The sequence below is a fragment of the Coturnix japonica genome, unplaced genomic scaffold (genome assembly GCF_054131305.1).
Source record: "Coturnix japonica strain WE unplaced genomic scaffold, WE-NBRP24 Scf084, whole genome shotgun sequence".
In the NCBI taxonomy this organism is placed as follows: domain Eukaryota; kingdom Metazoa; phylum Chordata; class Aves; order Galliformes; family Phasianidae; genus Coturnix; species Coturnix japonica.
The window spans coordinates 90692-108894 of NW_028188987.1; the positions used below are offsets into that span (position 1 = coordinate 90692).

The 18203-nt window shown below is 50.4% G+C and overlaps 1 protein-coding gene across 6 annotated transcripts in view; it reads right to left on the reverse strand.

Moving 5' to 3' along the window:
- The window catches only part of PFAS (phosphoribosylformylglycinamidine synthase), a 119456-nt gene that overhangs the window by 49484 nt on the left and 51769 nt on the right, over positions 1-18203 (reverse strand). For all 6 annotated transcript variants that reach the window (XM_085534512.1, XM_085534513.1, XM_085534515.1 and 3 more), the window contains 8 exons: positions 15871-15976; positions 13464-13604; positions 10519-10643; positions 9196-9324; positions 7550-7681; positions 6087-6215; positions 4158-4231; positions 3009-3165 (listed from right to left, as the gene is read on the reverse strand). In XM_085534512.1, coding sequence (XP_085390638.1) covers positions 3009-3165; positions 4158-4231; positions 6087-6215; positions 7550-7681; positions 9196-9324; positions 10519-10643; positions 13464-13604; positions 15871-15976 — 993 coding nt within the window. The remainder of the gene's footprint in view (positions 1-3008; positions 3166-4157; positions 4232-6086; positions 6216-7549; positions 7682-9195; positions 9325-10518; positions 10644-13463; positions 13605-15870; positions 15977-18203) is intronic.

Sequence of the window (18203 nt, forward strand, 5' to 3'; positions counted from 1 at the left end):
TTCCCCCCCCAGGACCCCTATATCCCCCTATATCCCCCCTATACCACCCCATAACCACCCCATATACCCCCCATATCCCCCCTATACCACCCCATAACCACCATATCCCCCCATATCACCCCCATATTCCCCTATATCCCCCCTATACCACCCCATAACCCCCATAGGACCCCATATCCCCCATATTTCCCCCTAAATCCCCCCATATCCCCCCTATATCCCCCCATAACCCCTTTAGGATTCCCATATCCCCCCTATACCACCCCATAACCCCCATATCCCTCCTATATCACCCCTATATCCCCCCTATACCACCCCATAACCCCAATATACCCCCTATATCCCCCCTATACCACCCCATAACCCCTTTAGGATTCCCATATACCCCCCATATCCCCCCTATATCCCCCCTATACCACCCCATAACCCCATAACCCCATATTCCCCTATATGACCCCAAATCCCATAATGAACCCCACAGAACCCCATAAACCCCATAACCCCATAAACCCCAAATCCCATAAGGACCCCCATAGTCCCCTATATGACCCCATAACCCCATAAACCCCATAACCCCACAGGGACCCCATATTCCCCCATATAACCTTAAAACCCCATATTCCCCCATATGACCCCATAACCCCATATTCCCCTATATGACCCCATAACCCCATAACCCCATATTCCCTTATATGACCCCATAACCCCATATCCCCCCTATACCACCCCATAACCCCATAACCCCATATTCCCCCATATAACCCCATAACCCCATATTCCCCCATATAACCCCATAACCCCATATTCCCCTATATAACCCCATAACCCCATATTCCCCTATATAACCCCATAACCCCATATTCCCCTATATAACCCCATAACCCCATATTCCCCTATATAACCCCATAACCCCATATTCCCCTATATGACCCCATAACCCTATATCCCCCCATATAACCCCATAACCCCATATCCCCCCATATAACCCCATAACCCCATATTCCCCTATATAACCCCATAACCCCATATTCCCCCATATAACCCTATAACCCCATATTCCCCCATATAACCCCATAACCCCATATTCCCCCATATTCCCCCATATGACCCCAAATCCCATAAGGAACCCCATAACCCCATAAACCCCATAACCCCATAACCCCATATTCCCCCATATAACCCCATAACCCCATATTCCCCTATACCACCCCATAACCCCATATTCCCCTATATGACCCCATATTCCCCTATACCACCCCATAACCCCATAACCCCATATTCCCCTATATGACCCCATATTCCCCTATACCACCCCATAACCCCATAACCCCATATTCCCCTATATAACCCCATAACCCCATATTCCCCCATATAACCCCATAACCCCATATTCCCCCATATAACCCCATAACCCCATATTCCCCTATATAACCCCATAACCCCATATTCCCCTATATAACCCCATATAACCCCATAACCCCATATCCCCCCTATACCACCCCATATACCCCCCATATCCCCCCTATACCACCCCATAACCCCCATAGGACCCCATAGGACCCCTATATCCCCCTATATCCCCCCTATACCACCCCATATCCCCCCTATATCCCCCCATAACCCCTTTAGGATTCCCATATCCCCCTATATCCCCCCTATACCACCCCATAAACCCCATAACCCCCATAGGACCCCCGCAGGACCCCTATATCCCCCTATATCCCCCCTATAAACCCCCATATCCCACCTATAACCCCCCCTATACCCCCCATATCCCCCCATATCCCCCCTATATCCCCCCATATCCCCCTATATCCCCCCTATACCACCCCATAACCCCATAAGTAACCCCATATTCCCCTATATGACCCCATAACCCCATATTCCCCTATATGACCCCATAACCCCATATTCCCCTATATGACCCCATAACCCCATATCCCCCCTATACCACCCCATAACCACCCCATATCCCCCCTATACCACCCCATAACCCCCATAGGACCCCATAGGACCCCTATATCCCCCTATATCCCCCCATAACCACCCCATATCCCCCCTATATGACCCCATAACCCCATATTCCCCTATATAACCCCATAACCCCATAACCCCATATTCCCCTATATAACCCCATAACCCCATATCCCCCTATATCCCCCCTATACCCCAAACCCCATAAGTAACCCCATATTCCCCTATAGGACCCCAAACCCCATAAGGAACCCTATACCCCAAATCCCATAAGGAACCCCATAGGACCCCATAAACCCCATAACCCCATAACCCCATGGGACCCCATAGCCCCCCTATACCCCAAACCCCATAAGTAACCCCATATTCCCCTATAGGACCCCAAACCCCATAAGTAACCCCATATTCCCCTATAGGATCCCAAACCCCATAACCCCTATATTCCCCTATATGACCCCAAATCCCATAAGGAACCCCATAGGACCCCATAAACCCCATAACCCCATATTCCCCTATAGGACCCCATAGCCCCCCCATACCCCAAATCCCATAAGGAACCCCATATTCCCCTATATAACCCCATAACCCCATATTCCCCCATATAACCCCAAACCCCATAAGTAACCCCATATTCCCCCATAGGACCCCATAACCCCATAACCCCATGGGACCCCATAGCCTCCCTATACCCCAAACCCCATAAGGAACCCCATAACCCCATAAACCCCATAACCCCATAAGGAACCCCATAGCCTCCCCATACCCCAAACCCCATAAGGATCCCCATAAACCCCATAACCCCATATTCCCCTATATGACCCCAAACCCCATAAGGAACCCCATAACCCCATAAACCCCATAACCCCATAACCCCATATTCCCCTATACCACCCCATAACCCCCATATAACCCCATATGACCCCATAACCCCATAACCCCATAACCCCATATTCCCCTATATAACCCTATATAACCCCATAACCCCATATCCCCCTATAACCCCATAACCCCATAAACCCCATATTCCCCCATACCGTTGCCCCCCGCCCCCTGGTCGTGGATGCTACATATGGGGTTTTTGGCCCCATATTCCACACAGCCCCGTAAAACCCTATTGAGCTTCTGTTCCATTTCGGGGTCCCCGCGTTGAACCGCCCCCATATCCCGATCCTCAGTGTTGTCCCCTTGGACCTATAGGGGAATATGGGGTTATATGGGGTTATATGGGGTTATATGGGGTCGTTATAGGGTTCTATGGGGTTCTATGGGGTTCTATGGGGTATATGGGGTTATATGGGGTTATATGGGGTTATTATAGGGTTATATGGGGTTATATGGGGTATATGGGGTTATATGGGGTTATATGGGGCATATGGGGTTATATGGGGTCGTTATGGGGTTATATGGGGTTATATGGGGTTATATAGGGTTATATTGGGTTATATGGGGTTATATGGGGTTATATGGGGTTATATGGGGTTATATGGGGTTATATGGGGTCGTTATAGGGTTATATGGGGTTATATGGGGTTATATGGGGTTATATGGGGTATATGGGGTCATTATGGGGTTATTATGGGGGTTATTATGGGGGTATATGGGGTATTAAGGGCCTATATGGGGACATTATGGGGTTATTATGGGGGTATATGGGGATATATGGGGTTATATGGGGTATATGGGGTCGTTATGGGGTAATATGGGGTATTTGGGGTCATTATGGGGGTACATGGGGGCCATATAGGGTCATTTATGGGGTCATTATGGGGCCATTGGGGCCACATAGGGGGAAATGGGGCCTTATAGGGTCATTTATGGGGTCATTATGGGGCCAGTTAGGGACATATGGGGCCATATAGGGTCATTTATGGGGTCATTATGGGCCACATAGGGGGATATGGGGCCATATAGGGTCATTTATGGGGTCATTATGGGCCACATAGGGGGATATGGGGCCATATAGGGTCATTTATGGGGCCATTATGGGGCCAATAGGGGCCAGTTAGGGACATATGGGGCCATATAGGGACATATGGGGCCATATAGGGTCATTTATGGGGTTATTATGGGCCACATAGGGACATATGGGGCCATATAGGGTCATTTATGGGGTTATTATGGGCCACATAGGGACATATGGGGCCATATAGGGTCATTTATGGGGTCATTATGGGGTCCCATACCTGGATGGAGGAGGCAGCTCCGCCCCCGACCCCGATCCTATAAGCGGGACCCCCAATCTTCACCACCAGCATCCCTATATGGGGGGGAATGGGGGGTTATGGGGTCCCTTATAGGGTTTGGGGGTCTATAGGGTCCCATGGGGGTCTATGGGATCCCGTATGGGATTTGGGGTATGGGGGCTATGGGGTCTCATGGGGTATTGGGGTCTATGGGGTCCCATATAGGGTATCGGGGTCTATAGGGTCCCATGGGGGTCTATGGGGTCCCATATAGGATTTGGGGTATGGGGGGGCTATAGGGTCCCATATGGGATTTGGGGTATGGGGGGGCTATGGGGTCCCATGGGTTATGGGGAGCTATGGGGTCCCTTATAGGGTTTGGGGGTCTATAGGGTCCCATGGGGGTCTATGGGATCCCTTATGGGATTTGGGGTATTGGGGTCTATGGGGTCCCTATTAGGATTTGGGGTATGGGGGGGCTATGGGGTCATATGGGGTACTGGGGTCTATGGGGTCCCTATTAGGACTTGGGGTATGGGGGCTATGGGGTCCGATAGGGTATGGGGGGTCTATAGGGTCTTATATGGGATTTGAGATATGGGGGTCTATGGGGTCCCTTATGGGATTTAGGGTATGGGGGGGCTATGGGGTCTCATGGGGTATTGGGGTCTATGGGGTCCCTATTAGGATTTGGGGTCTGGGGGAGCTATGGGGTCCCATGGGGGCTATGGGGGGTCTATGGGGTCCCTTATAGGGGGGCTATAGGGTCCCATGGGGGTCTATGGGATCCCTTATGGGATTTGGGGTATGGGGGCTATGGGGTGGTTATGGGGCAGTTATGGGGCAGCTATGGGGTCTCTATGGGGTCTCTATGGGGCAGCTATGGGGTCTCTATGGGGAATCTATGGGTCTTAATGGATCCCAATGGAACTCAATAGAACCCTATGGGGTCTCTATGGGACCGCTATGGGGTCCCTATAGGGTCTCTATGGGGCAGCTATGGGGCCGCTATGGGGTCTCTATAGGGCAGCTATGGGGTCTCTATGGGGCAGCTATGGGGTCCCTATAGGGTCTCTATGGGGCAGCTATGGGGCTGCTATGGGGCCACTATGGGGCAGCTATGGGGTCTCTATGGGGTCCCTATGTGTCTCAATGGATCTCTATGGAACTCAATAGAACCCTATGGGGTCTCTATGGGGTATCTATGGGGTCCCTATAGGGTCTCTATGGGGCAGCTAGCTATGGGGTCTCTATGGGGTCTCTATGGGGCAGCTATGGGGTCCCTATAGGGTCTCTATGGGGCAGCTATGGAACTCAATGGATCCCAATGGAACTCAATAGAACCCTATGGGGTCTCTATGGGGCAGCTATGGGGTCTCTATGGGGAATCTATGGGTCTCAATGGATCTCAATGGATCCCAATGGAACTCAATAGAACGCTATGGGGTGGTTATGGGGTGGTTATGGGGAGGTTATGGGGTCTCTATGGGGCAGCTATGGGGCAGCTATGGGGTCTCTATGGTGTCTCTAAGGGGTCCCTATGGGTCTCAATGGATCTCAATGGAACTCAATGGATCCCAATGGAACTCAATAGAACCCTATGGGGTGGTTATGGGGTCTCTATGGGGCAGCTATGGGGCAGCTATGGGGTCTCTATGGGGCAGCTATGGGGTCTCTATGGGGCAGCTATGGAACTCAATGGATCCCAATGGAACTCAATGGATCCCAATGGAACTCAATAGAACCCTATGGGGTGGTTATGGGGTCTCTATGGGGCAGCTATGGGGCAGCTATGGGGTCTCTATGGGGCAGCTATGGAACTCAATGGATCCCAATGGAACTCAATGGATCCCAATGGAACTCAATAGAACCCTATGGGGTGGTTATGGGGTCTCTATGGGGCAGCTATGGGGCAGCTATGGGGCAGACCTGGCTGTGGGGTCTCCTTGTGGACGTGTCCATCCTCGATGGCCCCAATTCCCCCACTGAACATGATGGGCTTCACCCATTCCCGTCTCTGACCCCCAGGTAGAACCAGGCCGAAGGAGCGGGCGAAACCTATGGGGCACAATGGAGATCAATGGGGCACAATAGAAATCAATGGGGCACAATAGAACCCAGTAGAACCCAATAGAACCCAGTAGAACCCAATGGAACCCAATGGGGCACAATGGAACCCAGTAGAACCCAATGGGGCACAATAGAACCCAATAGAACCCAATGGAACCCAGTAGAACCCAGTGGAACCCAGTGGAACCCAATGAACCCAGTAGAACCCAACAGAACCCAATGGAACCCAATAGAACCCAATGGGACCCAGTAAAACCAATGGAACCCAATGGAACCCAATGGAACCCAATAGAACCGAATGGAACCCAATGGAACTCAATGGAACCCAGTAAAACCAATGGAACCCAATGGAACCCAATGGAACCCAATAGAACCCAATGGAACCCAATGGAACTCAATGGAACCCAGTAAAACCAATGGAACCCAATGGAACCCAATGGAACCCAATGGAACCCAGTAGAACCCAATGGAACCCAATGGAACCCAATGGAACCCAGTAGAACCCAATGGAACCCAATGGAACCCAGTAGAAGCCAATGGAACCCAATGGAACCCAATGGAACCCAATGGAACCCAATAGAACCCAATGGAACCCAGTAGAACCCAATGGAACCCAGTAGAACCCAATGGAACCCAATGGAACCCAATAGAACCCAATGGAACCCAATGGAACCCAGTAGAAGCCAATGGAACCCAATGGAACCCAATGGAACCCAATAGAACCCAATGGAACCCAATGGAACCCAATGGAACCCAGTAGAACCCAATGGAACCCAATGGAACCCAGTAGAACCCAATGGAACCCAATGGGGAACAATGGAAACTAATGGGGCACAATAGAACCCAATGGAACCCAGTAGAACCCAATGGAACCCAGTAGAACCCAATGGAACCCAATGGGGAACAATGGAAACTAATGGGGCACAATAGAAAACAATGGGGCACAATGGAACCCAATGGGTGCCCTCCCCACCCCATATAGGGTTCCCACCCCGTCCCCCCCATACCCCATATAGGGTCCCCCCCCATATAAGGCCCCAACCCCATATAGGGTCCCCCCCCATATATGCTTCCCCCTCCCATATAGGGTCCCCCCTCTATAGGGTCCCCCCCAATACCCCATATAGGGTCCCCTTCCCATATCGGGTCCCCCCATATAGGGTCCCCCCCCCATACCCCATATAGGATGCCCCCCTCCCCCATATCCCCCTTATAGGGTCCCCCCTCCACCCCATATAGGGTCCCCCCCCATAGGGTCCCCCTATACCCCCTATAGGATCCCCCCCCTATATGGTGACCCCATACCCCGCCCTATATCTCACCGGCCAATACAGGCTCCCCGAACTTGTTCCCGTAGTCGCTGGCCCCGTCGCTGGCCCCAATGGCCACTTCTATGGGGCGGGCGAAGGATTTGGGGTACGGCAGGGACGGGTCCTCCCACGGTAAGGGGTAACCTGGGGTGTATGGGGAGGGGGCTTCAATGGGGGGCCATAGGGTTATATGGGGGGTCCATAGGGTTATATGGGGAGGGGGTCCATAGGGTTATATGGGGAGGGGGTCCATAGGGTTATATGGGGAGGGGGGTCCATAGGGTTATATGGGGGGTCCATAGGGTTATATGGGAAGGGGGTCCATAGGGCTATATGGGGGGTCCATAGGATTATATGGGGAGGGGGTCCATAGGGTTATATGGGGAGGGGGTCCATAGGGTTATATGGGGAGGGGGCTTCAAATGGGGGGGGTCTATAGGGTTATATGGGGAGGGGGCTTCAATTGGGGTGGGGTCCATAGGGTTATATGGGGAGGGGGTCCATAGGGTTATATGGGGAGGGGGCTTCAATTGGGGGGGGTCCATAGGGTTATATGGGGAGGGGGGTCCATAGGGTTATATGGGGAGGGGGGTCCATAGGGTTATATGGGGAGGGGGTCCATAGGGTTATATGGGGAGGGGGGTCCATAGGGTTATATGGGGAGGGGGGCCATAGGATTATATGGGGAGGGGGCTTCAATTGGGGGAGGTCCATAGGGTTATGTGGGGAGGGGGGTCCATAGGGTTATATGGGGAGGGGGTCCATAGGGTTATATGGGGGGTCCATAGGATTATATGGGGAGGGGGTCCATAGGGCTATATGGGGGGTCCATAGGGTTATATGGGGAGGGGGCTTCGATTGGGGGGGTCCATAGGGTTATATGGGGAGGGGGCTTCAATGGGGGGGTCCATAGGGTTAAATGGGGAGGGGTCCATAGGATTATATCGGGAGGGGGGTCCATAGGGTTATATGGGGAGGGGGCTTCAATAGGGGGGGGTCCATAGGGTTATATGGGGAGGGGGTCCATAGGGTTATATGGGGAGGGGGTCCATAGGGTTATATGGGGAGGGGGCTTCAGGTTATATGGGGGGTCCATAGGGTTATATGGGGAGGGGGTCCATAGGGTTATATGGGGAGGGGGCTTCAATTGGGGGGGCTCCATAGGGTTATATGGGGAGGGGGGTCCATAGGGTTATATGGGGAGGGGGCTTCAATTAGTGGAGGGTCCATAGGGTTATATGGGCAGGGGGCTTTAAATGGGGGGGGGTCCATAGGGTTATATGGGGAGGGGGGTCCATAGGGTTATATGGGGAGGGGGCTTCAATTGGGGGGGGTCCATAGGGTTATATGGGGAGGGGGCTTCAATTGGGGGGGGTCCATAGGGTTATATGGGGAGGGGGTCCATAGGGTTATATGGGGAGGGGGCTTTAAATGGGGAGAGGTTCCATAGGGTTATACGGGGAGGGGGGTTCAATTATGCGGGGGTCCATAGGGTTATATGGGGAGGGGGCTTCAGGTTATATGGGGGGTCCTATAATGACATGGGTGGGGGTCTCTATAATGATATAGGGGGGTCTTTATATGGGGGGGGGGGGTTTATGGGGTGGTGGTCCCTATATTGCTATGGGTGGGGGTCTTAATATGGGTGGGGGTCTCACCTGGTATGTGCAGGTTCCCGAAGCTGTACCCTGCGGTGGCGGCCATGACGATCCCCCCCCTCCCGGCGCTTTGAACGTCCCGGATTCGACCCCCGGTTCCGGTTGTGGCGCCGCTAAACGGGGCCACGGCTAATGGGGGAGATAGAGAGTTCAAGATGGCCGCCAAAAAACAAGATGGCCGCCAAAAAACAAGATGGCCGCCAATAGGGGAGATAGAGAGTTCAATATGGCCGCCAAGAAACAAGATGGCCGCCAAAAAACAAGATGGCCGCCAAAAAACAAGATGGCCGCCAATAGGGGAGATAGAGAGTTCAATATGGCCGCCAAAAAACAAGATGGCCGCCAAAAAACAAGATGGCCGCCAAAAAACAAGATGGCCGCCAATAGGGAAGATAGAGAGTTCAATATGGCCGCCAAAAAACAAGATGGCCGCCAATAGGGGAGATAGAGAGTTCAATATGGCCGCCAAAAAACAAGATGGCCGCCAAAAACCAATATGGCCGCCAAAAAACAATATGGCCGCCAAAAAACAAGATGGCCGCCAAAAAACAAGATGGCCGCCAGTAGGGGAGATAGAGAGTTCAATATGGCCGCCAAAAAACAAGATGGCCGCCAAAAAACAAGATGGCCACCAAAAAACAATATGGCTGCCAATAGGGGAGATAGAGAGTTCAATATGGCCGCCAATAAACAAGATGGCCGCCAAAAAACAAGATGGCCGCCAATAGGGGAGATAGAGAGTTCAATATGGCCGCCAAAAAACAAGATGGCCGCCAATAGGGGAGATAGAGAGTTCAAGATGGCCGCCAAAATACAAGATGGCCGCCAAAAAACAAGATGGCCACCAAAAAACAATATGGCCGCCAAAAAACAAGATGGCCGCCAAAAAACAATATGGCCGCCAATAGGGGAGATAGAGAGTTCAATATGGCCGCCAAAAAACAAGATGGCCGCCAAAAAACAAGATGGCCGCCAAAAAACAAGATGGCTGCCAATATGGGAGATAGAGAGTTCAATATGGCCGCCAAAAAACAAGATGGCCGCCAAAAAACAAGATGGCCGCCAAAAAACAAGATGGCCACCAAAAAACAATATGGCCGCCAATAGGGGGCGGTAGTGAGTCAATCCAACATGGCGGCCACTAGGGGGCGATAGAGAGTCAATCCAACATGGCGGCCACTAGGGGGCGCTAATGAGCCATACCCAAAGCAGCCACTAGGGGGCGCTAATGAGAGTCAATAGGGGCGTTATAGGGGCGTTCATAGGGTCGTTAATAGGGTTTTAATTAGGGTTTCCATTAATTAGGGTTAATTAATGAATTACCGGTGGGGAAGTTGTGTGTCTCGGCCGTGAACAGGATGTGCCGGGTGCTGCACTGCAGGTGGAACATGCTGGGACGGCCGGGATCCATCGGTAACAGGGACAGAACAGGGGACCCACGGATGGCGCTATGGGGCACAATGAGGATATGGGGTTATATGGGGTTTATATGGGGTCTATATGGGGTCTGTATGGGGTCTATGGGGTCTGTATGGGGTCTGTATGGGGTCTATGGGGTCTGTATGGGGTCTATATGGGGTCTATGGGGTCTGTATGGGGTCTATGGGGTCTGTATGGGGTCACTATGGGGTCTATGGGGTCTGTATGGGGTCTATGGGGTCTGTATGGGGTCTATGGGGTCTGTATGGGGTCTATGGGGTCTATATGGGTTATGGGGTCTGTATGGGGTCTATGGGGTCTGTATGGGGTCTGTATGGGGTCTGTATGGGGTCTGTATGGCTATGGGGTCTATATGGGGTCTGTATGGGGTCTATATGGCTATGGGGTCTGTATGGGGTCTGTATGGGGTCTATGGGGTCTGTATGGGGTCTATGGGGTCTATGGGGTCTGTATGGGGTCTATGGGGTCTGTATGGGGTCTGTATGGGGTCAGTATGGGGTCTATATGGCTATGGGGTCTGTATGGGGTCTATATGGGGTCTATATGGGGTCTATGGGGTTTATATGGGGTCTGTATGGGGTCTGTATGGGGTCTGTATGGCTATGGGGTCTATATGGGGTCTATGGGGTCTGTATGGGGTCTGTATGGGGTCTATATGGGGTCTATATGGGGTCTGTATGGGGTCTGTATGGGGTCTATGGGGTCTGTATGGGGTCTATATGGGGTCTATGGGGTCTGTATGGGGTCTGTATGGGGTCTATATGGGGTCTGTATGGGGTCTGTATGGGGTCTGTATGGGGTCTATGGGGTCTATATGGGGTCTATGGGGTCTGTATGGGGTCTGTATGGGGTCTGTATGGGGTCTATATGGGTTATGGGGTCTGTATGGGGTCTATGGGGTCTGTATGGGGTCTATATGGGGTCTATGGGGTCTGTATGGGGTCTGTATGGGGTTTATATGGGGTCTGTATGGGGTCTGTATGGGGTCTATATGGGGTCTGTATGGGGTTTATATGGGGTCTTTATGGGGTCTATATGGGGTCTGTATGGGGTCTGTAAGGGGTCTGTATGGGGTCTATATGGGGTCTGTATGGGGTCTATGGGGTCTGTATGGGGTCTATATGGGGTCTATGGGGTCTATGGGGTTATATGGGGTCAGTATGGGGTCTATGGGGTTATATGGGGGCTATGGGGTCTGTATGGGGTCAGTATGGGGTCTATGGGGTCTGTATGGGGTCTGTATGGGGTCTATATGGGTTATGGGGTCTATATGGGGTCTATATGGGGTCTATGGGGTCTGTATGGGGTCTGTATGGGGTCTATATGGGGTCTGTATGGGGTCTGTATGGGGTCAAAATGGCTATGGGGTCTATATGGGGTCTATATGGGGTCTGTATGGGGTCTATATGGGGTCTGTATGGGGTCTGTATGGGGTCTATGGGGTCTGTATGGGGTCTATATGGGGTCTATAAGGGGTTTATATGGGGTCTATGGGGTCTATATGGGGTCTATATGGGGTCTATGGGGTCTGTATGGGGTCTATGGGGTCTGTATGGGGTCTGTATGGGGTCTGTATGGGGTCTATATGGGGTCTATGGGGTCTATGGGGTCTGTATGGGTCTATATGGGGTCTATATGGGGTCTGTATGGGGTTTATATGGGGTCTGTATGGGGTCTATATGGGGTCTATATGGGGTCTGTATGGGGTCTGTATGGGGTCTGTATGGGGTCTATGGGGTCTATATGGGGTCTGTATGGGGTCTGTATGGGGTCTGTATGGGGTCTGTATGGTTATGGGGTCTGTATGGGGTCTATATGGGGTCTGTATGGGGTCTGAATGGGGTCTGTATGGGGTCTATGGGGTCTGTATGGGGTTTGTATGGGGTCTGTATGGGGTTTATATGGGGTCTATGGGGTCTGTATGGGGTCTATGGGGTCTAAGGGGTCTGTAAGGGGTCTGTATGGGGTCTATATGGGGTCTGTATGGGGTCTGTATGGGGTCTATATGGGGTCTATGGGGTCTGTATGGGGTCTATGGGGTCTGTATGGGGTCTGTATGGGGTCTGTATGGGGTCTATGGGGTCTGTATGGGGTCTATGGGGTCTGTATGGGGTCTGTATGGGGTCTATGGGGTCTATGGGGTCTGTATGGGGTCTGTATGGGGTCTATATGGGGTCAGTATGGGGTCAGTATGGCTATGGGGTCTATATAGGGTCAATATGGCTATGGGGTCTGCATGGGGTCTATATGGCTATGGGGTCACTATGGGGTATCAATTCCATTGACCCCAATACCCCCATTGACCCCATAGCCCCCATAGGCCCCATAGACCCTATAGGCCTTATAGACCCCATAGGCCTCACAGGCCTCACAGGCCTCATAGGCCCCATTGCCAAGGCAACAGCCCCTATAGGCCTCAGCTCCCATAGGCCTCACAGGCCTCACAGGCCTCACAGGCCCCATGGGCCCCATAGACCCCATAGACCCCACAGACCCCATAGATAGACCCCATAGGCCTCATAGGCCTCATAGGCCTCACAGGCCCCATAGGCCCCATAGGCCCCATAGACCCCATAGACCCCATAGGCCCCATAGGCCCCATAGGCCCCATAGACCCCATAGATAGACCCCATAGGCCTCATAGGCCTCACAGGCCTCATAGGCCCCGTTGCCAAGGCAACAGCCCCCATAGGCCTCAGCTCCCATAGGCCTCACAGGCCCCATAGACCCCATAGATAGACCCCATAGATAGACCCCATAGACCCCACAGACCCCATAGCCCCCTTAGCCCCCATAGGCCCCATAGCCCCCATAGATCCCATATAAACCTGCTGTTGTCGCAGAACTTGATGACGTTGTTGTCGTTGCTCCGTCCTTGTGTCGCCATGATGGACTCAAATAGGGACCGGGGCTCCCAGCGCCCATCCACCTCCAGGCGGCCCTTAAAGAACCAATGGCGGCTGTGCTCACTGTAATAGGGTCAATAGGATTAATAGGGTCAATAGGGCTATTAGGGTCTATAGGGCTATTGGGGTCTATGGGGTCTATGGGGTCAATGAGGTCATTGGGTCCATTGGGGTCAATGGGGTCATTGGGTCCATTGGGGTCAATGGCGGCTGTGCTCACTGTAATAGGGTCAATGGGGTTAATAGGGTTAATGGGGGATATAGGGTCTATGGGGTCTATAGGGTCTATGGGGGTATTGGGGTCAATGGGGGTATTGGGGGCAATGGGGCTATTGGGCTCAATGGGGTCATTGGGTCCATTGGGGTCAATGGCGGCTGTGCTCACTGTAATAGGGTCAATAGGGTCAATAGGATTAATAGGGGATATAGGGTCTATGGGGTCTATAGGGTCTATGGGGGTATTGGGGTCAATGGGGTCTATGGGGTCCAAGTGACCATCCACCTCCAGGCGGCCCTTAAAGAACCAATGGCGGCTGTGCTCACTGTAATAGGGTCAATGGGGTTAATAGGGTCTATGGGGGATATAGAGTCTATGGGGTCTATGGGGGTATTGGGGTCTATGGGGACACTGGGGGTATTGGGGTCTATGGGGACACTGGGGGTATTGGGTTCTATGGGGTCAATGGGGTCATTGGGTCCATTGGGGTCAATGGCGGCTGTGCTCACTGTAATAGGGTCAATAGGATTAATAGGGTTAATGGGGGATATAGGGTCTATGGGGTCTATAGGGTCTATGGGGGTATTGGGTTCTATGGGGACACTGGGGGTATTGGGTTCTATGGGGTCAATGGGGTCGTTGGGTCCATTGGGGTCAATGGCGGCTGTGCTCACTGTAATAGGGTCAATGGGATTAATAGGGTCTATGGGGTCTATGGGGACACTGGGGGTATTGGGGTCTATGGGGTCTATGGGGTCAATGAGGTCATTGGGTCCATTGGGGTCAATGGCGGCTGTGCTCACTGTAATAAGGTCAATGGGATTAATAGGGTTAATGGGGGATATAGGGTCTATGGGGTCTATAGGGTCTATAGGGCTATTGGGGTCAATGGGGTCTATGGGGTCAATGAGGTCATTGGGTCCATTGGGGTCAATGGGGTCATTGGGTCCATTGGGGTCAATGGCGGCTGTGCTCACTGTAATAGGGTCAATAGGGTTAATAGGGTCAATAGGGCTATTGGGGTCTATGGGGACACTGGGGGTATTGGGTTCTATGGGGTCAATGGGGTCGTTGGGTCCATTGGGGTCAATGGCGGCTGTGCTCACTGTAATAGGGTCAATGGGATTAATAGGGTCAATAGGGTTAATAGGGTCTATAGGGTCTATAGGGTCAATGGGGGTATTGGGGGTATTGGGGTCTATGGGGTCTATGATGTCAATGGGGTCTATGGGGTCAATGGGGGTATTGGGGTCAACAGGGTCTATGGGGTCAATGGGAGCTATGGGGGTATTGGGGTCTATGGGGCTATTGGGGTCTATGGAGTCTCTATGGGTCCCTATGGGTCTCTATGGGGTCTTTATGGTTCTCTATGGGTCCCTATGGGGTCTATGGGATCTATGGGGTCTATGGGTCCCTATGGGTCTCCATGGGGTCTATGGGTCTCTATGGGGTCTATGGGTCTCTATGGGGTCTATGGGTCTCTATGGGGTCTCTATCGGTCTCTATGTGTCCCTATGGGTCTCTATGGGTCCCTATGGGTCTCTATGGGGTCTATGGGGTCTATGGGTCTCTATGGGGTCTCTATCGGTCTCTATGTGTCCCTATGGGTCTCTATGGGGTTTATGGTGTCTATGGGTCCCTATGGGTCCCTATGGGTCCCTATGGGTCTTTATGGGTCTCTATGGGTCCCTATGGGTCTCTATGGGTCCCTATGGGTCTCTATGGGTCCCTATGGGTCCCTATGGGTCTCTATGGGTCCCTATGGGTCCCTATGGGTCCCTATGGGTCTCTATGGGTCCCTATGGGTCCCTATGGGTCTCTATGGGTCTCTATGGGTCTCTATGGGTCCCTATGGGTCTCTATGGGTCCCTATGGGTCCCTATGGGTCTCTATGGGTCTCTATGGGTCTCTATGGGGTCTCTATCGGTCTCTATGTGTCCCTATGGGTCTCTATGGGTCTCTATGGGGTCTATGGTGTCTATGGGTCCCTATGGGTCTCTATGGGTCCCTATGGGTCCCTATGGGTCCCTATGGGTCTCTATGGGGCGCTATGGGTCTCTATGGGTCCCTATGGGTCCCTATGGGGTCTATGGGGCGCTATGGGGCAGTGACCTGTTGGACTGTGCGATGTCGAAACACTCCACGTTGGTCGGGTTCCTCCCGGCGCGACGGAAAAGTTGGGTGTAAAATTGAACGTCCCAGGGGTCAAACGCGAGACCTGATACAGGGATACAACAACACAGTGATACAACAATGATACAACAATGATACAACACAATGATACAATGATACAACAACACAGTGATACAGTGATACAACAACACAATGATACAACAACACAATGATACAATGATACAACAACACAATGATACAATGATACAACAACACAATGATACAACACAATGATACAATGATACAACAACACAATGATACAACAACACAATGACACAATGATACAACAACACAATGATACAATGATACAACAGCACAATGATACAACAACACAATGACACAGTGATACAACTACACAACAATACAACAACACAATGATACAATGATACAACAACACAATGATACAACAACACAACGATACAGTGATACAACAACACAATAACACAACAATGATACAACAACACAACGATACAACAACACAACAATGATACAACGATACAACAACACAATGATACAACAACACAATGATACAATGATACAACAACACAATGATACAATGATACAACAACACAATGATACAACTACACAATAACACAATGATACAACAACACAACAATGATACAACTACACAACATCACAATGATACAATGATACAACAACACAATGATACAACGATACAACAACACAATGATACAATGATACAACAGCACAATGATACAACAATGATACAACACAATGATACAACAATGATACAACAACACAATGATACAACAATGATACAACAACACAATGATACAATGATACAACTACACAATGATACAACAACACAATGACACAACAATGATACAACAACACAATGATACAATGATACAACAACACAATGATACAACAACACAATGATACAACAACACAATGATACAACAACACAACAATGATACAATGATACAACAACACAATGATACAATGATACAACAACACAATGATACAATGATACAACAACACAATGATACAACAACACAATGACACAACAACACAATGATACAACAATGATACAACTACACAGTGATACAACAATGATACAACATCACAATGACACAATGATACAACAACACAACTACAGAACAACACAATGATACAACAACACAATGATACAACAACACAATGATACAACAATGATACAACAACGATGCAACAACACAATGATACAACAATGATACAACAACACAATGACACAACAACACAATGATACAACACAATGATACAACAACACAACAGTGATACAACTACACAACAACACAATGATACAACAACACAATGATACAACAATGATACAACAACACAATGATACAACAACACAATGATACAACAATGATACAACAATGATACAATAACACAACAATGATACAACAACACAACAGTGATACAACTACACAATAACACAACAACACAATGATACAATGATACAATGACATGATACAACAACACAATGATACAATGATACAGTGACACAATGATACAACAGCACAACTACACAATGACACAATGATACAACAACACAATGATACAGTGATACAACTACACAACTACACAGCAACACTACAATATAGCGATACAATGATACAACAGCACAATGATACAACAACACAACAATGATACAACTACACAACTACACAACAACACTACAATACAGTGATACAATGATACAACAACACAACAGTGATACAACTACACAATAACACAACACAATGATACAACAACACAATGATACAATGATACAACAACACAATGATACAGTGATACAACATCACAATGATACAACAATGATACAACTACACAGTGATACAACAACACAATGATACAACAACACAGTGATACAGTGATACAACTACACAATGACACAGTGACCCCATTGAACCTAATACTTCCATTGACCCCAAAGGACCCAATGACCCCACAGACCCCATTGGCCCCATAGACCCCATAGACCCCATAGCCCCCATGGACCCCATTGACCCCATTGGCCCCATAGACCCCATTGACCCCATAGACCCCAATGTCCCCATTGTCCCCATAGACCCCATTGACCTCAATAGACCCACTGACCCCATTAACCCCAATGTCCCCATTGACCCCATTGACCTCAATAGACCCATTGACCCCATACACCCCATTGAACCCATACGCCCCATTGACCCCATAGACCCCATTGATCCCATAGACCCCAATGTCCCCATAGACCCCAATGTCCCCATAGACCCCAATGTCCCCACTGA